At 46.6% G+C, this 20,284-nt stretch overlaps 1 protein-coding gene across 4 annotated transcripts in view; it reads right to left on the bottom strand.

Annotated features, from left to right (window-relative positions):
- Positions 1-2,579: 2,579 nt before the first annotated feature.
- Positions 2,580-20,284, bottom strand: part of OSBPL9 (oxysterol binding protein like 9) — a 98,219-nt gene continuing 80,514 nt past the window's right edge. For all 4 annotated transcript variants that reach the window (XM_073563649.1, XM_073563651.1, XM_073563648.1 and 1 more), the window contains 7 exons: positions 7,860-7,970; positions 7,702-7,765; positions 7,451-7,591; positions 6,462-6,540; positions 5,568-5,659; positions 4,969-5,104; positions 2,580-3,482 (listed from right to left, as the gene is read on the bottom strand). In XM_073563649.1, the coding sequence (XP_073419750.1) occupies positions 3,408-3,482; positions 4,969-5,104; positions 5,568-5,659; positions 6,462-6,540; positions 7,451-7,591; positions 7,702-7,765; positions 7,860-7,970 (698 nt within the window). In that variant the 3' untranslated portion in view covers positions 2,580-3,407. The remainder of the gene's footprint in view (positions 3,483-4,968; positions 5,105-5,567; positions 5,660-6,461; positions 6,541-7,450; positions 7,592-7,701; positions 7,766-7,859; positions 7,971-20,284) is intronic.

The following is a 20,284-nucleotide window of genomic DNA, read 5'->3' as shown; positions in this document are numbered from 1 at the left end:
CCGGAAGAGGAGGTTGAGGAGCACCAACTGGAATTGTTGCGAAAAGCTCAAAACGAGTCGACTGTTGATTCCGAAACGGCTGGACAGCCTTATGTTGGGGAAGGAATTTACTTTTCCCCCCGGTAGAGTCCGAAATGAGCTGGTCCAGTTTCTCTCCAAATAGGCGACCAGTTTGATAGGGCAGAGAAGTCAATGATTTTTTGGAAGGGGAATCTGCCCGCCAGTCACGGAGCCATAAGGCTCTTCTAATGGAGACGGAATTAGCGGCACAATTGGCAGCATGTAAAAAAGCATCCTCCACAAAGTCCCCTGCGTGAATTATCTGCCTGGCGACACTTGTTGCCTCCGGAAGATTGCTAACTTGGAAGGCAGTAATTAAGACTTCTGCCCAAGCGGCCATTGCCTTAGCCACCCAAGTCACCGTGAAGGATGGAAAAAGTGCCGCTCCTGAAGCTACAAAAACTGAGCGAGTGAGATAGTCGATTTGATGATCGGAGGGGTTTCTGACTGAAGAGCCCTCCGAAACGGATAGCAGCGTTTTTGAAGCAAGATGCGAAACAGGAGGGTCCACCGAAGGGGACTCTAACCAATCCTTCATTAGATCTGGAGCAAAAGGGTATTTGGCCTCAGTAGGCTTTTGCCCTGTAAACCGCTTATATGGTCGGTCCCTATGTCTTTGGACAATGTCCTTAAACTCCGGATGGCTGGCAAATAACCTGCGCACACGTTTAGTCTTCTTAAAGGAGATAGCGCGCTCCGGAGCAGGAATATTTTCCTCATCCAACTTCAGAATCCTGTTGACTGACTCTATAAGCGAATCAAGTGACTTTTGGTTGTTTGGGGGATTCTGAGGGACTGACGTGTCAGACTCGAATTCAGAGTCATGTTCGCTGCGAATATTTGGAGAGGGAGAGCGAGAGCCAGAACTCACCGATGCTGAAGCACAAAACGTGACTAGGGGACGCCCCGTTGTCGCAGGAAAGTGTACGGGGAGATATACTCTGCGTGCTCGCCTGTTGTTGGTTCGGGGGAGAGCAGTCCGTTGAAAGGAACCATCGCCCCCTTCACTCCGTTAATTAAAAAATAAAAATTTATAGAAAAATCAAAATCGAAAATAAAAATGATGGGGTCTGAAGCCAGACCCAAGTGCCTACTACAGACACTAAGCAAGAACTGGAGAAATCTCAGAGTTAACGTTCAGTGTTTACTTAGTGTCCTCCTAGTGGCTAGCAGCATAACACCCACTGTCTGTGTCCTCCAATGAGGCGTAGGAGAAAACGTATCAACTAAATACCCTGTTTTTATCATTTTTTTTTTACTAGCACTTGCTGTCTACCATTATATATTTTTTACAACAGAGTATTTTTGCACGTTTGTCATACGGTGTTTTTTCTCTGTGTTTCAGTCTTTGGGTGGTGTGAACACTGTCCAACCGACCTGTTCACTTTTGTGCATGTCACGTGTTTTTAATCTATTAGTTTCTTGCTTAGGCAATGTTTGGAAGATTCCTGCCCCTCTCTTGTGTGACATGCACATAAAAAGCAGTCTTGCACAGCGTGCCCACATCAGGAAGCACTTTTCTGAATCCTGCTCATATAGGTACTGTTGAGAAACAAAGAAATGGCGAAGCCACCTAGAATGGCGACACGCGTCGGGTCTCTGGCTCTACCTGCCCACTTCACTTCTCATGGGTTTTGTATTGTGCTGATTTGCATGTGTGGTTATCATTTGGGGTGGTTATGGAGATTTTCTATGCCCACTTAGACCCTCTCTAGCCCCTAATGGTCTGGCTGATCTGGTCCTTGATGTTCCCTATGTCTGATCTTGGGCTGGGGTACCTCTACGCATATATGAGGTCTATTCATTTCTATCTTTTTTGTACACCTCATAGTGATCAGCATCTTCTTGGGTTTACATTATCCCTTGTACTGTTTTTTTGTAATTATTGGGTTGGAATTGCATCATTTTTTCATTGTATTTGTATATGATTGGTGTTTCTGACTCATATGCTCTATATTACTTATGTGTGGGCTTACTAATTCTCCTATTGAGAATCCTGTTTACATGGACCTAGGGATATAGGCATCATTCTCGGTGAGGGTGATAGTTGGTAGCAGGTGGGTTGCTCTATTAAGAGCATTGTATTTGTGTATGTGTCACATCTGTGACCATTTTTAATGTTAAGAATTTTTGCTGTTTGCTGAGTTTAATAAAATTTGTATTATATATGCTATGTCCTATTCAGGGTGATCCCCTGCTCATGGCCCATTTCTTTCTCTCCTTTTTGTCAAACATATAGGTACTGTTCACATGATCAGGTTTTAAGTACATTAGATAGGACTGCTCCGAGATGGGTATACCATGACGTTTGTGGAGTGGCTTAGTATACATTTTTTGCAAAAAACGTATCAGCTAAATACCCTGTTTTTGTTATCCTTTTTTTACTAGCACTTGCTGTCTACAGTTATACATTTTTTACAACAGAGTATTTTTGCATGTTTGTCATACTGTCTTTTTTCTTTGTGTTTCTTTCTACGGTAATGGGGAGGAGAAAAAAAAAAAAAAAAAAAAAAAAAGGATTTTCTGAAGATTAGATTTTAATTGCAAATCATAAATGCAAATCTAATAAAATAATTTGCTCTAACATTTCATTAGGAAATAAATAAATACAAAGGCAAGACCAATTTTTTGGGGAAAAAAAAGGACTAAATGTCGAAGTCGGTGAGATAGAGAGGCAGATCTACATATCTGAGGGTATTGGGAAACAAATACTTGTTGATGAAAGTAAAGTTGTGGAAACTTTTGGAATTACATGTTACGTATAATAAAATGGCAGATTATATACACAAGAAGAAACTGAAAACATATGGATACAGAAGAGTCATCAGGTCCTGTAAATCATCAGAAGAGCAGACGTCCGGGCAAATAGTCTTTACAATGCATTTTACATGGTTGCCCGGGGTCAGTTCTTTAAAGTGCACTTGTTGTCTACTTACAATGGTGGCAGCCATTCTGTGGGCATAGCCAATATTCCACCCACTGGGTTAATATGATGGGTTGCATCATTTTCAATCACTTTCCATGTCATAGAATAGCTGCCTTCACTGCCAACAGGTCACACATACATTTGAAAAGGGACAGAATAGTAAACAAAAAAATAAAAAAATATAAAGAAAAAGGGTCTGTTTTTATTTTCTTATAGCATGAACACGATGCTGGCGGGTCACCATGTCCTGCTTGAATTGTCACTCCGTAGAAGTCCAGTATCCCTGAGTAAGGAACCGCTGCAGTGCAAGGGGATCTCAGCACCACAGGGAAGATCGTCATCTAGAAACGTGAGAATACCTTCTTCCTTTCTGAGCTTCAGATGATACTTTTATTTCTGCTACAATTGTCCTGTAAGCCATTTAATGCCTGAGGGAAGGCTGTCTCTTCAGTAATGGTTCATCGTACACCCAGCATTCTCCGTCCTCGTGGAATAGCTAAGACAAGAAGACGTCATCCATTATTTATAGGGTCGTGTTCTGCTTTACGGCGCTAATATCAGTGGCAACTAATGTGTCTAACAAGGCGAGCTAATGTCATTGATTATATATATATATATATATATATATATATATATATATATATATATATATATATATATATATATACACACACACACACACACACATACATACATATAACTGCACAGCTGCGTCTATTCTACAGTAAAAACACTGCTACACGTGTCTCATGAGAAATTATAAAATTTGCACTGAATATTTTTTTTTTTTTTCATTTTATAGTGTCTGGTTTCTTAAGCAAGGAGTGGAGCGTTTGTTAGGTGTTTGCAATAGAACTTTGGCTGGATCTGGCTTCAGTGCCTTTACATGCCTCCTATCCCTGCTTGCAGCATTGCAAAGAGCACCGTTCACACCTGCGGCTCAGACTAAGCTGCTGCCCCAAACTGTCAATCACTAAAGAGAGCACTGCAGAGTAGCGGTGCGCTCCACGCTGGTGTATGATGGACACGCACTGGTTTGGAAGTCACAAATCGATAACATGCCCCTTGACATGATTCCTAACTGAACAGGTCACACACATCACATTTGTCTGAAACCCAACTCTTTCAGTCAACGTGTATGTAACAGCCCTGGGTAATCTATAAGCTTGATTTTGTGCGTCCGATCCTCTCTGCCCAATGGTGTATAAGATGCTGCAGGATACAGCAAATCTGCACACTTATAAGGGGACACTGTTAAATGTTTGTCTGTCAATCAAATTGTGTCTGGACAGTTTAATAGGGGTAATTCTAGTGATGGTGTGAACATGGACACAATGATGGCTTGAATTGTCACTGTGTAGAAGTACAGTATCCCCCCAGTAAGGGGGCCCTCAGTACTGTAAGTATTGAACCTATAAGACCTCCACCATTTAGTAGAAGCTGATGACGTGACGCTGTGCACCCCACAGTGATATCACCTCCTGTGCAGGGGCACTACAACACAGCTCTGTACAAGTGAATGGGGCACGATGTCTTTCCCTGCACAGCGTAGCAGAGGAAATATTAGACAGTCATGTAGCATTCCACCAGCACTAGACCTCCCTCATTCTCAGGATCTGCCATTGCTTTGGCAAGACGGAAACAACCTACTTAAAACCCAATGGCAAAGACAACGGTTTTGGATTTAGTAGCAGAATTCCAGTTCTGCCGCCTAGTGATCTCACAAGGCGTCCAAACAAATCACTACTGCATCTGCTGATAGGACGTCAGCTCTTCAAGGATGTCAGCTCTTCAACGCGGATCTCGGGATGCAAAAGAAAAGGACGAGACCGAGTGGTTGTCAACTGGTCACATATGCGATGACTCGTGAATCCATATCACTCGCTATTCAAGTTATTACTAATAATTTATTAAAATACCTTCAAGGATAGAATATGCTCCAACCATCATCACATAGACAGTGGTGGGGATGAGGCACTTACCCGAGTTTCCCATTGTTCCTCCTTCTCTTTGCGCTCCCTTGCTTCCGTTCGCTGTTTCTCTTCCAGGCGGTGCTTTGCCTCCGTGGCTGCATCGATGTCTCTGATTTTTAAGTTATATGTGACATCTTTCCATAATCTGACAAGAGGGGAGTACAGATTAAAAAAGGATGTCCACCTTTGCTGAACATTTTTTTTTTTTAGTTAAATGCATGTATTTGGGGCTAGATATAATTTTTGCACTTGGGTTTAACGTTTAGTCACAGTCTGGCTTTTACAGGCTTTGTTAGCTGCACATTCAACTTTGCTGTGGTCTGTAGTCCTAAATCAGCAGGGAGGAGCTCAGAAAAATTTAAACAGCAACAAACATGCCAGTCATTCTATCTGAATGAACTCCTCAAAGGTGGACAACTTTTTTTCATAATAAAAAGACTTGTGCATCAGTCCGGTGTGCACATTGCCAAGTCACATGACAAAGTATAACCCTATGTTTTGGTATTAGGCGTACACATTTTGTTGGCGGACTTAATGCGATTCATTCAGAAATATAAGCAGAGGAATAATGACCCGACGTGACACCACCGTGCAGAAAGAAAACTTACCGTCTAGATTCATGCTCTATCTGATCCTCTAACTTCCGAACCCTTTTCTTGACTATAGGCATTTTCTTGGTATCTATAAAATCTACATTCTCCTGAGTATAAGAAGAAAATGAGAAATAAGACAAAAGTCACCATATAAAAAAACGGAGGATCAAAAGGACATTGAAAATATCGCTGATGTGAGAGAAGGCTGCTAACGTCTGTATTCATACCTATCCGTATTTCAGATACAAGTCCCTTAAATAGTTAAAATGGTAAAAAGTGATATCTCTGCCCATTAGGTAACACTGCTGTAACTTACAGGGGTACTCCAAAGTAATAAAATGTCCCCCACCGTAATGCAAACCGCAGCCTATCCTAATCATGTGCCAGGATGGGCTGCAGTCCGAAGAAACACAGCTTCCGAAACCTGTGTCTCAACTGAGAGAGGAGCTGTATTGTAACCACACATACCTCCGTGAGCCAAAGAGAAGAGCTGTGACATGAGAACAAATAAATAAATATTCTTCTATAGGCTGATTGAGCGCAAATAATTTTAGCTTCAGTCTCAGCCCTCCGTGCGTGCGTAGTCTGCCAAAGATTTATTTCTTCTGTCACAGGTCAGCTCTGGCAGCTCACTAGTATGTATGCTTACGATTCAGCTCCTCTGTTAGTTAAGGTACAGATCTCAGGAGCAGCGTTTTCGTCAGACATGTTACTAGGACAGGCTGCCATTTTGCCATTTAAATTATGTGACAGGAGCCCCTTTTAAGGCAGTATGTAAATCATAACCAAAACATCATGTGGACAGGCTGTCTAATATTCTATATAACTATAGTAAGTTATCGGCAGACTTATAACTGACACTTAACCATGTGAATACAGCAGTGGAAAATTCTAAGGATATTCAATTACCCCATTTGCATATTTTGCATACATGACGCCATTCCACTCTCCTTCCACCGAACATATTGATTTCTTGTCATTGGGAGGACTAAAAAAACAAACAAAAACAAATTGTAAGCGCCATTTATTGACTTTTCACTATGGCGAAAGGGACATATGGATTTATTACCTATCCTTTCTGCGTATATGCTTATGGTGAACTTAGCGGTTGATGAAGCCTTGAGTAACATCGACAAGTACAACATGAACCCAAGAACATGACATTCAGACCCCACGTCTCATCAACTCAGACACATATTATAGATCTGTGCTTTTTCAGGGCACTCATTTTTTAATAAAAATGCAGGACTGGTTTGTCAAAAGCCTTAAAACGAAGTCAGCTCTCCTGATATTTTAGCAATAAATATTCTGTGTATGGTTAGGATACAAAATGCTACCAAGTGCATGGAGGGTGTGGGGACGACTGAAAGACTGGACATGGTTTTGAATATAGGAAAGGAGAACTGAGAACAGTTAAAACTAGTGACGTGAAGTGATAAGCCAGCCTAAAAAGAAGCATCTTCGGGCACGCTTAAAACTGTGGATACTGAAAACCACATTGAATGTTTAGGGTTGTGCATTCCAGAGAACTGGTGCAGCACGAGAAAAGTCCTGGAGACGGCAGTGGGAGGGTCAGATTATGGAGGATGTTAGTGTTAGATCATTTGCATTATAGAAGAACACGGGTGGATTATATTACAAAATGAGAGAGGATGTAGGGCAGTGCAGCAGTGTGGAGAGCTTTGTTGGCAAGTGTGATAAAAGTAAATTGTATTACATAGTGGAAGGTTAATCAGTGCAAGGACAGCGACGGGGGCCATAACACAGCTACGTACAACCTGTAGGTTGTGCAGAGGAATAGTACGGCTGTGTATACAAGGCCTTACACAAGTGAGCATCTAGGAAGGTGGATATTTCCATCTCCATTTGCAAATAAAACGTCTGTTTTCGACACTTACTAGATCTCTGCTGTTATTCTGTGCTTCTTGCCGCCATAGAAGGGTTTGGTATGAAACGTGATTGTGGCGCTGTATCCAGTTTTGGAACAGTTAATGTTGCATTCTCCTCCCAGCTCCACCCAAGGCACAGTCAGTATGGACCTGAGGATACAGATATTTTTATCCACCGTTTTTATAAAGTATTACAACATAACAGTTAATGCAAGACTCCAAAGTAGCTTGTAGCCCTGTCTAGAATGACATTTACTGACCTCCCGTAACCATTGGGGAAAGTTAGGATGTAGTGCTCATCGTAGTCCAAGCAGGTCACACAACCTACAGAGAGAAAAATGGAGAGAGTTTATTTTCATGCAGGTGCAGCTACTTGCAACTTTTTAACTCCTATACAACAACATAACTTGTGTGTTACCTTGCCCGATATTATGGACTCCGATGGACATTCCCAAAAATTTAGACTTTGTCCATATGTGAGCATTAAACTGTATCCTCTTGTTATAACATTCGGCATAAAAGGCTGAAACTACACAGTAAGAAAAATCAAAAGTTATGTGATTTATGTACAGACATATTCAAGGTCATTCATAATATAAAAGCAGCAGGTGCTGTGTAAATATATACACAGCATTGAAATAAGTATTGAATACGTCACCAGTTTTCTTAGTAAAAATATATGAAATTAGTTTACAAATTCTTCTGAAACCAATGCCATCAGTATGTTTTGCAACAATAAGGTTATGAAGGTCTTGAGACAGCTCACTGGTTTTACTCATCTTGAGATGTTTGTGTGGCACCTTGGTAATGAGACACCTTTTTATAGACCATCAGTTGAACCAGCTAATATTTTTCACTAAGTGGCAGGGTTGCTTTCTAATTACAGCTGGTGCCAGGACTTTCCAGGGCGTTTTGCTTCTCCCTTTCTTCATGTGTTCAATACTTTATCCCTGTGTCATTTCGCATTATTACGCACCTTTAATTTATGGACATCTATGGTTTGATTCAACTACCTGTGTGGATTGGATAGGTTGTTGCCGATGTGTGTATGTACATATGAGTGTGTACAATAAAATTATATATATATATATATATATATATATATATATATATATATATATATATATATATATATATACACACACACACACACACACACACACACACACACACACACACACAGGTGCATCTCACAAAGTTAGAATATCAAAAAAAAGGAGATTTTGTGTACTCACCGTAAAATCTCTTTCTCTTAGCCTCTAATTGGGGGACACAGAACCATGGTGTTATGCTGCTGTCCACTAGGAGGCGACACTATGCATAATCTGAAAAATATTAACTTTGGCTCCTCCTCTGCAGTATACACCCCTGGATGGCGTCAGCCTTCTCCAGTTTTGTGCCAAAGCATTAGGGGGAACGTAACCAAATAACATAACCATGCCTTTAAGAAGGCTACTATGTACGAGCTCAAAGAACAATATGAGAACTCAACCGTAAACAACGGCCCAAAAGGGCAACAGGGTGGGAGCTGTGTCCCCCAATTAGAGGCTAAGAGAAAGATTTTACAGTGAGTACACAAAAATCTCCTTTACTCTGTCGCCTCATTGGGGGACACAGAACCATGGAACGTCCCAAAGCAGTCCCTGGGTGGGAAGCAATGGACGAATATTGTGCTAGCAGGTCCCTAAGTTAGGGGCACTTCCGCCTGCAGAACCAGTCTACCCAGGCTCGCATCGGCTGAGGACTGGGTATGAACACTGTAGTGTTTCGTAAACGTGTAGGCTAGTCCAAGTGGCCGCCTTACACACTTGTTGTGCCGAAGCCTGATGCCGAATGGCCCAGGAGGCCCCTACTGCCCGTGCAGAGTGTGCCGTGATACCGGCCGGAAGAGGAGAACTGTTAAGTCGGTAGGCCTCATGTATGGTGGACTTGATCCACCTGGCAAGGGTAGCCTTGGAAGCCGGCAGCCCCTTGCGACTACCTTCCGGAAGAATGAAGAGGGAATCAGATTTCCGGAAAGGTGCAGTCCTGGACACGTAAATCCGCAATGCTCTGACAAGGCCAAGCGTATGCAGAGCCTTCTCCACTCTATGAACCGGAACCGGGCAAAGGGATGGCAGTGAAATCTCCTCATTGAGGTGAAAGTTGGACACAACCTTCGGAAGGAAGGATGGTACCGTGCGGAGAACCACCTTGTCTTGGTGAAAGGCTAGGAAAGGCCGTCTGCAGGAAAGTGCTGACAATTCCGACACTCTGCGTAACGAGGTGATCGCCACTAGAAAAACCACTTTCTGAGACAGAATGGAGAGTGGAACTCCTCTAAGAGGTTCGAAGGGTGGAGCTTGCAATGCTGTCAGGACCAGATTGAGGTCCCACGTATCCAGCGGACGTTTGTAGGGAGGAACCAATCGGGAAACTCCCTGGATGAAAGTCCTTACTTGCGGTTTAATAGCAATGCGCTTTTCAAAAAGAACTGAAAGCGCCGACACCTGACTCTTAAGCGAACTTAAGGATAGCTTGGCGTCTAGGCCCGATTGAAGAAAACCTAGTACCTTCGGGAGGGAATAAGGGAGTGGGACTTGTCCATGAGATTCGCACCAAGAAAAGAAAGCTCTCCAGGTACGATAATAGAGCTTGGCGGAGGCAGGCTTCCTTGCCCTGATCATAGTTGCAATGACTGCCGGAGAAAAACCTGCCTGGGTTAGAATCCAGGTTTCAAGGGCCATGCCGTCAAATTGAGAGCCCCTGAATTCTGGTGGAAGAACGGACCTTGAGACAGAAGGTCGTGACGGTCGGGTAGACGCCAGGGGGCGTCTGCTGTAAGTTGGACGATGTCGGCGTACCATGTACGTCTGGGCCAGTCTGGTGCGATGAGGATGGTCGGAACTCCCTCTTGCTTGATCTTCCTCACGACCCTGGAGATTAGGGGGAGGGGTGGAAATATGTACAGGAGTCGGAACTGGGACCAGTCCTGGACCAGGGCATCCGCTCCGAGCGACCGCGGGTCGTGTGTCCTGGCCATGAAATTGGGGACCTTGGTATTGAGATGGGATACCATTAGGTCCACCTCCGGGGTTCCCCAGCATTGACAGATCTGGTAAAAAATCTCGGGATGAAGAGACCACTCCCCCGAGTCCATTCCTTGCCTGCTGAGGAAGTCGGCTTCCCAGTTTTCTACACCCGGAATGTGGACCGCAGAAAGTACCGACCTCGTGTCTTCCGCCCAGCGGAGGATATGAGCCCCTTCTCTCATCGCTTGGGCGCTGCGGGTCCCGCCTTGGTGGTTCACGTAAGCCACAGCCGTGGCATTGTCCGACTGTATCCGTATGTGCGAGGCTGCAAGCAAGTGATGAAAGGCTCTCAGTGCCAAGAGGATGGCCCTGATTTCCAGAACATTGATGGGCAATGTCACTTCCCTCGGTGACCACTTGCCCTGTGCCCTGTGATGTAGGTGCACCACCCCCCAGCCTGTCAGGCTTGCATCGGTAGTCAGGATCTTCCATTGTCCTGAGAGGAAGGGCTTCCCTCGTGTAAGCGAGGTTGGTTTGAGCCACCAATGCAGGGACCTCCTGGTTGATGACGTCAACCTGAACTCCCTGTCGAGGGAGAAGGGGTTCCTGTCCCAAGATCTGAGTATGGCTAGTTGAAAGACCCTGAGGTGAAACTGGGCAAATGGCACTGCTTCTATTGCTGCTGCCATCCGGCCGAGGACTCTCATGGCAAACCGGAGAGATCGAGGAGGACTGCGAAGGAGTGTGCGAACTCCCAGACGGATGGCCAGTGTCTTGTCCTTGGGAAGGAGCACCAGGCCCCTGGAGGTGTCGAATACCATTCCCAGGAATGTTAGAGTCCGAGTTGGGATAGTCGACGATTTCTGTAGGTTGACTAGCCATCCCAGGCGACTCAGAGTGTCTAGTGTGATTGAGACACTGACCTCGCAGTCTTTGAAAGTGGCAGACTTGATGAGGAGGTCGTCCAGGTACGGGACGATTAGGATGCCTCTTGAGTGCAGAACGTCCATGGTGGCCGCCATGACTTTGGTGAACGTTCTTGGAGCCGTGGCGAGTCCGAACGGAAGGGCGACAAACTGGTAGTGGTTTTGGTTGACCGCGAACCTGAGAAACCTTTGGTGGGCGGGAGCAATTGGTATGTGCAGATACGCATCCTGTATGTCTATGGAGGCGAGGTATTCTCCCTGCTCCATGGATGCAATGATGGACCGGAGGGACTCCATGCGGAAATGACGGACCCGTACGTAATTGTTGAGCTGTTTTAGGTCCAGTATGGGTCGGACGCTGCCTCCTTTCTTGGGGACTACGAACAAATTTGAGTAGAACCCTCGGAATCTCTCGTTCGCGGGAACCAGCACAACAACTCCTGATTGAAGGAGAGAGGAAACCGCTTGGTGGAAAGCACGAGCCTTGTCTGGTGGTGTTGGAGGAATAGAAAGGAAGAACCGGTTCGGTGGAGCGGAAGTGAACTCTATCTTGTATCCGGAAGACACTATTTCCCTGACCCACCTGTCTTCTGTAGTAGGCAGCCAGACTTGCTGGAAGAGTAAAAGTCGGCCGCCTACTGGTGGGGTGTCTTCCGGAGTTCGCGAGTCATGATGAAGCGAAGTTCTGAGGTTTTCCTCCCTTGGGTTTCGCTTGGCCTGCTTTCGACTGCCAAGACCTGTCCGGTCTCTGCTGCGTCCGTGGGTTGTCCCTGCGTGGAGAGCGGTCACGGTTTTGCGCTTGGCGCGAAACGGACCAGCCCGAGGAATTCCGAAAGGATCGGAATCGCGTCTGGTTTCTTCGTTTAAACGTGCGTTTCGGTTTTAGTTGAGGGAGAGAGGTACTCTTACCCCCAGTGGCATTGGCTATCATGGTGTCCAACTTTTCGCCGAAAAGTCTTCCAGTAAAATACGGAAGTCGCGTGAGGGACTTCTTTGAGGCCGCATCCGCTTTCCATTCTCGCAGCCAGAGGATGCGTCGGATCGTGATGGCGTTTGATGCTATTCCAGCTACACCTCTTGCGGAATCCAGGGCTGCATGAATCATGTAGTCTGCTACCACTGCTATCTGGACCGCTTGGTCCGAGAGCTCAGGATTTGAAGCTTGAAGACCCTCCTGTAGTTTTTTGGCCCAAGCCAGGATGGCCTTGGCCGCCCAAACTGAAGCAAACGCAGGGCCCAGAAAGGCGCCTGCCGCTTCGAAAATAGAACGAGCCATGCGTTCTACTTGCCGGTCTGCTGCATCCCTGAGGGTTGAGCTATCTGGCAGAGAGAGTAAAGTCTGCGCTGCTAGCCTAGAAACCGGAGGGTCCACTTCAGGTGGATCTGTCCATTGTTTGGTGTCTTTCTGTGGGAAGGGGTACTTCGCTTCCAAATATTTGCGATTAGCGAATTTTTTCTCAGGCTGCGCAAACTGTTTGGTAAGTATTTTCTCAAACTCATGGTGATTAGGGAAGACCTTAGGTGGTTTCTGAACACTTTCGAAGCAAATCCCATGTTCTGGGACTTCCGGGGCCGACTCTGGAATTTTTAGCACCCGATGAATGGCGGAGATTATGTCCTCAACTAGCGCTGTATTGCTAGGGGGAGAAGGTACCACGGACCTCTCCGGTTCGTTATCTGAGTCGGAGTCACAGATGCCCTCCGAATCCTGTGCCTCGCTAAGGTGATCCCTGGAGGGCGACCTGGGGCGGGGGCCTTCTGTGGTGGGGGATCCCTGTGGTAAATTGCACTGTCTGTCTGTGGCAGGGGACTGCCTAGGAGACCTGGAATGACGCTGTCTCTCCCTGGAGTGGGACCTTGTGCTATAGGGCGACTCAGGTGATCGAGACCTGTGGGTCCGCTTACGTCTGTGAGAGTCGGAAGCAGCATGTTCCTGAGACAAGCTGTCCATTTGCTGTGTAACGGCCATAGCCGGGGCCCGACTCTGCAGAGCTTGCAGCAATGTGGCAGTTAGGTTGTCAATGGACTGTGTCATAGACTGAGACATCTGAGTTGCCCATTCCGGCGTGGCCTGTGACACTGAAGCGTCAGTAGGGACTCCCTGGGGTTCTGACCCAGAGTTCTGGATGCAGACCCGGCAGTGCGGATACGTGCTGCCACTAGGGAGCGTGGCTTTGCAGGCTGTGCAGAATGCATAGAAACATTCCTGCCTGGTTCTCTTCCTTGAGCCCGGCATAGTGCACAGAGGCTGGCTATTAGGGATCGAACAGGGGTGGCTACGCAGAGGGAACCCACAGAGAGCCTTATAGGAAGTATAGATTCACAGCTGAGTAATGAGAACCCAGCTGTGAGCTAACCCCACCGGTGTGCCCCTAGGTCCAGCGCCGACAGATCCCAGTTCTGTGCCCCCCGGAGACCGCTGTGATGCTCCTCTCCTGGATCTCATCCAGAAAAAATGGCCACCGGGGCTCTGAGGAGAGGGAGGAGGGGGCGGAGAGCTGAAAAGGGCGCGCTGGGCTGTGTAAAAACGCGCCCTTTCTGCCTCAATCCTCCCCTTCTATGACACTTCAGTGTGTCATTTTAGTCATCCGGGGGGCGGGCCGGGGAAAAGGCGGTGGCTTCGGCTAAGCCGAAGCCGCGGTCTAAATTAGAGGCCTGATGCCTAGGAGGGCTCCAGAGCGGCGCGGTAGTCCGGAGGGGGGGCGGATTTGTACCAGACCCCCCCAGAATGGTCGACTGGATAGCGGTGGGGGGTAGCAGGGGTAGCGGTTTTTGTATGGGGGGCCCCTGGAGCGCTATGGAGCCGCTGCAGAGACAGGGACGCAGAAAAACCCTGTCTCTGCTGTGCCATCCAGTCCGCACCCTCCCCCGGCCCCAACAGGATCCTCAGCTGGTCTGTGGTCCCTGGAAGGTGCGGAATGATGCCTGTTCTCCGATCCTACCTGAGGCGTCTCAACCTAATGTCCCCTGCGGGGGATTAGGGAGGGTGCGTCTGTCACCGTCAGGGGGTCTTCATCCTCGCCTCAACCTCAACCCAGACCCCAACGGGGTTGGGGAAGGAGGGGGGTCTCGACCTCGAACCAGGACCCGAGGGACTGGGGAGGGAGCGACATGGGGAATAGCCACCTCAACCGGGTACCCCTAATGGGGGACCGAGGAGGGAGCCATGCCGGGAGTCTCGCTGGAGACCCACTTTTCTTCATCTGTATTTCCGGACGAAAAAAGGAAAAAAAACGGAAGAAAAAAAAGGTGTGCCTCCTTGCGACACTAAGCAAAAACTGGAGAAGGCTGACGCCGTCCAGGGGTGTATACTGCAGAGGAGGAGCCAAAGTTAATCTTTTTCAGATTATGCATAGTGTCGCCTCCTAGTGGACAGCAGCATAACACCATGGTTCTGTGTCCCCCAATGAGGCGACAGAGTAAAGTTAATTTCAATTCTTCAATACAAAAAGTGAAAATCGTATTATATAGAGTCATTACAAACAGTGATCTGTTTCACGTGTTTATTTCTGTTAATGTTGATGATTATGGCTTACAGCCAATGAAAACCCAAAAGTCATTATAAAGTATTCTAATTTACTGAGATAACACCAGCTTCAAAAATGATTTTAAAATCTGGAATGTTGGCCAACGAAAATGTATGTTCAGTAAATGCACTCAATACTTGGTCGGGGCTCCTTTGGCATCAATTACTGCATCAATGCGGAGTGGCATGGAGGCAATCAGCCTGTGGCACTGCTGAGGGGTTATGGAAGCCCAGGTTGCTTTGATAGCAGCCTTCAGCTCGTCTGCATTGTTGGGTCTGGTGTCGCTCATCTTCCTCTTGACAATACCCCTTAGATTGTCTATGGGGTTAAGGTCAGGTCAGTTTGCTGCCAATCAAGCACAGGGATACTGTTGTTTGTAAACCAGGTATTGGTACTTTTGGCAGTGTGTACAGGTGCCAAGTCCTGCTGGAGAATGAAATTTCCATCTCCAAAAAGCTTGTCGGCAGAGGGAAGCATGGAGTGCTCTAAAATCTAACTGTTAGACGGCTGCGCTGACTTTGGTCTTGATAAAACACATTGGACCTACACCAGCAGATGACATGGCTCCCAAAACCAATCACTGATTGTGATGGTCATGAATTGCTGATTATGAAGAATCCTCACAAAAGGAACAGTTCCTTCCAACTACCCCCAATAACCTGCCTTACAACAACATGGAAACTCCTGTCAGACATCATAGCCGCCAAGCTACAGAACCATATGAACCAGTACATGAATCCAGCTCAGAAAGGCATCGGGACCGACACCAGAGGCTCTAAGCACCAGCTCCTAGTAGATAGAGCAGTCGCATAAGACTCAAGGTCCAGACAGACCAATCTCAGCGCCGCCTGGATTGAGTACAGGAAAGCCTATGACTCAATGCCACACACATGGATCTGTGAATGCTTGGCCCTCTACAATGTCAACAGGAAATTAAGACCCTTCCTCAGAAACTCAGTGAGGCTATGGAGAACAACATTGGAAGTCAACTCAAGACAACTAGCACAAGTGACCATCAAATGCGGCATATACCAAGGTGATGCACTGTCCCCATTGCTGTTCTGCATAGGCTTGAACCCCCTCAGTCAGATAATTACAGGGTCTGGCTATGGACACAAGTTCAAGGGTGGAAGCACCATCAGCCACCTCCTCTACATGGATGACATCAAGCTGTATGCGAAAACAAATGAGACATCGATTCACCGATCCACCTGACAAGGATATACAGCGAAGATATCGGGATGTCCTTCGGACTGGAGAAGTGCGGCCTGTTGGTAGTAAAGAGAGGCAAGGTAGTCAATACTGATGGAGTGGAATTACCAGCAGGGCACATAGCAGATGTACAGACATGCTACAAGCACCTCGGCATCCCACAGGGATACAGTAACCATGATGAGGAGGCAAGGAGCGCAGCAACATCCAGATACCATCAAAGGGTAAGACAGGTCCTGAAGAGCCAGCTCAATGGGAAGAATAAAATCCGCGCCATCAATACATATGCCCTGCCAGCTATCAGATACCTTGCTGGCATAGTGTGCTGGCCAAAAGAAGAGATGGAAGCTGCAGATGTGAAGATACGAAAGCTCCGCACAATGCATGGAGGTCTCCACCCTCAGTCTAGCACCCAAAGATTGTATACCAACAGAAAGGAGAGTGGTCGAGGCTTGAAAAGCATCCAAGCCACCATCACGGATGAAACAAGGAGTATCCAGGAATACATAGAAGAATGGCACCAGAAGATGAGATGCTGAGAGAATGCCTAAGGCAGCAACAACAGATCTAGAAGGAAGAACAGGAACATGAAGCACCATGGCAAGACAAGCTGCTGCATGGGATGTACCATCCACAGATAATGGAGGTGGCTGACATGGAGAAATCCTGCCAATGGCTGGAGAAAGCTGGACTCCGAGAGAGCACAGAGGCGCTAATCATAACAGCACAAGAGCAAGCACTAAGTACCAGATCCATAGAAGCAGGAATCTACAACACAAGACCCAAGGTGCAGGCTATGCAAAGAAACCTCAGAAACCGTCCAACACATAGTGGCAGGATGCAAAATGCAAGCAGGAACAGCGTATACCGAACGCCACAACCAAGTAGCGGGAATTGTATACAGGAACATCTGTGCAGCATATGGGCTAAGTCCCCCTAAGTCCAGGTGGGAGACCCCAGAGAAAGTGGTGGAAAATGAAAGGGCTAAAATCCTGTGGGACTTCAAGATCCAGACAGATAAGCAGGTGTTGGCTAACCAACCAGACATTGTGATAGACAAGGATCAGAAGACAGCAATGATAATAGATGTGGCAGTACCAAGTGACAGCAACATCAGAAAGAAGAAATATGAGAAGCTGAAGAAATACCAGGGCCTCAAAGGAGAACTGGAGAAGATGTGAAAGGTGAAGGCAGCAGTGATTCCAGTGGTGATAGGAGAACTTGGAGCAGTGACCCCTAAGATGGAAGAATGGCTACAACAGATCCCAGGAGCAACATCTGAGCTCCCTGTCCAGAAAAGCGCAATGCTGGGAACAACCAAGATCCTGCGCAGAACCCTCAAACTCCCAGGCCTGGGACCTGAGAATGAGGAAGGACAACAAAGACCTCCCCCATTGAGGGATGAGAAGGAAGTTTATTACACTAATATATATATATATATATATATATATATATATATATATATATATATATATATATATATATATATATATATATATATATATATATATATATATATATATATATATACATACACACACACATACATACATACACACACACACACACTAGATTATGGCCCGATGCTATCGCATCGGGAGGATGCGATAGCATCACACCTCTTGCCATGTTAACCCTCAACACACACACTCCTCAACACACACTCCTCTCACCATCTCCACTCACTCTTTCACTCCACATACGACCCCTTCTCTCACTCCGTCTCTCATACTCACGCCGTCATCGCCGCTGCTCCACGATCCCCGACATCTTCTTCCGCCGGCGCCATCCTGGATCCAGACGTTGTCCACGCCGGCGACATGTTCTTGCGGCGACGCCATCTTGAGTATCGTGAAATCCCGCGATAGTCAAGATGGCGTCGCCGGAAGAACATGTCGCCGGCGTGGACGACGTCGGGATCCAAAATGGCGTCGACGAAATCTCGCGAGTTTTCGCCGACGCCATTTTGGATCCCGACGTCGTCCTCGCCGGCGGCATGTTCTTGCGGCGACGCCATCTTGACTATCGCGGGATTTCGCCGATCCAAAATGGCGTCGCCGCAGTGGAGGACATCGGGATCCAAAATGGCGTCGGCGAAATCTCGCGAGTTTTCGCCGACGCCATTTTGGATCCAGACGTCCTCCACGCCGGCGACATGTTCTTGCGGCGACGCCATCTTGACTATCGCAGGATTTCGCCGATCCAAAATGGCGTCGCCGCAAGAACATGTCGCTGGCGTGGAGGACGTCTGGATCCAGGATGGCGCCGGCGGAAGATGATGTCGGGGATCGTGGATCAGCGGTGATGACGGCGTGAGTATGAGAGACAGGGTCGTATGTGGAGTGAAAGAGTGAGTGGACGTGAGTGGAGAGTGTGTGTTGAGGGTTAACATGGAAAGAGGTGTGCGGTGACGTCACCGGTTACAACTGGACGGAAGTTGTTACAACCGGAAGTTGCTTAGGGCATTTATTTTATATATATATATATATATATATATATATATATATATATATATATATATATATATATATATATATATATATATATATATATATATATATATATATATATACACATACTCACTGGCCACTTTATTAGGTACACCATGCTAGTAAGGGGTTGGACCCCCTTTTGCCTTCAGAACTGCCTCAATTCTTCGTGGCAGAGATTCAACAAGGTGCTGGAAGCATTCCTCAGAGATTTTGGACCATATTGACATGATGGCATCACACAGTTGGCGCAGATTTGTCGGCTGCACATCCCTGATGCGAATCTCCCGTTCCACCACATCCCAAAGATGCTCTATTGGATTGAGATCTGGTGACTGAGGAGGCCATTTGAGTACAGTAAACTCATTGTCATGTTCAAGAAACCAATCTGAGATGATTCGAGCTTTATGACATGGCGCATTATCCTGCTGAAAGTAGCCATCAGATGTTGGGTACATTGTGGTCATAAAGGGATGGACATGGTCAGCAACAATACTCAGGTAGGCTGTGGCGTTGCAACGATGCTCAATTGGTACCAAGGGGCCCAAAGAGTGCCCAGAAAAAATTCCCCACACCATGACACCACCACCACCAGCCTGAACCGTTGATACAAGGCAGGATGGATCCATGCTTTCATGTTGTTTACGCCAAATTCTGACCCTACCATCCGAATGTCGCAGCAGAAATCGAGACTCATCAGACCAGGCAACGTTTTTCCAATCTTCTACTGTCCAATTTCGATGAGCTTGTGCAAATTGTAGCCTCAGTTTCCTGTTCTTAGCTGAGAGGAGTGGTACCCAGTGTGGTCTTCTGCTGCTGTAGCCCATCTGCCTCAAAGTTCGACGCACTGTGCGTTCAGAGATGCTCTTCTGCCTACCTTGGTTGTAACGGGTGGCAATTTGAGTCACTGTTGCCTTTCTATCAGCTCGAACCAGTCTGCCCATTCTCCTCTGACCTCTGGCATCAACATGGCATTTCCGGCCACAGAACTGCCGCTCACTGGATTTTTTTTTCTTTTTCGGACCATTCTCTGTAAACCCTAGAGATGGTTGTGCGTGAAAATCCCAGTAGATCAGCAGTTTCTGAAATTCTCAGACCAGCCCTTCTGGCACCAACAATCATGCCACGTTCAAAGGCACTCAAATCACCTTTCTTCCCCATACTGATGCTCGGTTTGAACTGCAGGAGATTGTCTTGACCATGTCTACATGCCTAAATGCACTGAGTTGCCGCCATGTGATTGGCTGATTAGAAATTAAGTCTTAACACACAGTTGGACAGGTGTACCTAATAAAGTGGCCAGTGAGTGTATATATATATACACACACACTCACCGGCCACTTTATTAGGTACACCTGTCCAACTGTGTGTTAAGACTTAATTTCTAATCAGCCAATCACATGGCGGCAACTCAGTGCATTTAGGCATGTAGACATGGTCAAGACAATCTCCTGCAGTTCAAACCGAGCATCAGTATGGGGAAGAAAGGTGATTTGAGTGCCTTTGAACGTGGAATGATTGTTGGTGCCAGAAGGGCTGGCTGGTCTGAGAATTTCAGAAACTGCTGATCTACTGGGATTTTCACGCACAACCATCTCTAGGGTTTACAGAGAATGGTCCGAAAAAGAAAAAAAATCCAGTGAGCGGCAGTTCTGTGGCCGGAAATGCCATGTTGATG

Source organism: Dendrobates tinctorius, unplaced genomic scaffold (assembly GCF_039654945.1).
Source record: "Dendrobates tinctorius isolate UK_male_01 unplaced genomic scaffold, ASM3965494v1 ptg000396l, whole genome shotgun sequence".
Classification (NCBI taxonomy): domain Eukaryota; kingdom Metazoa; phylum Chordata; class Amphibia; order Anura; family Dendrobatidae; genus Dendrobates; species Dendrobates tinctorius.
The sequence above is the reverse complement of the archived record's forward strand: the minus strand, read 5'-3'. Positions and strand labels throughout refer to the sequence as shown.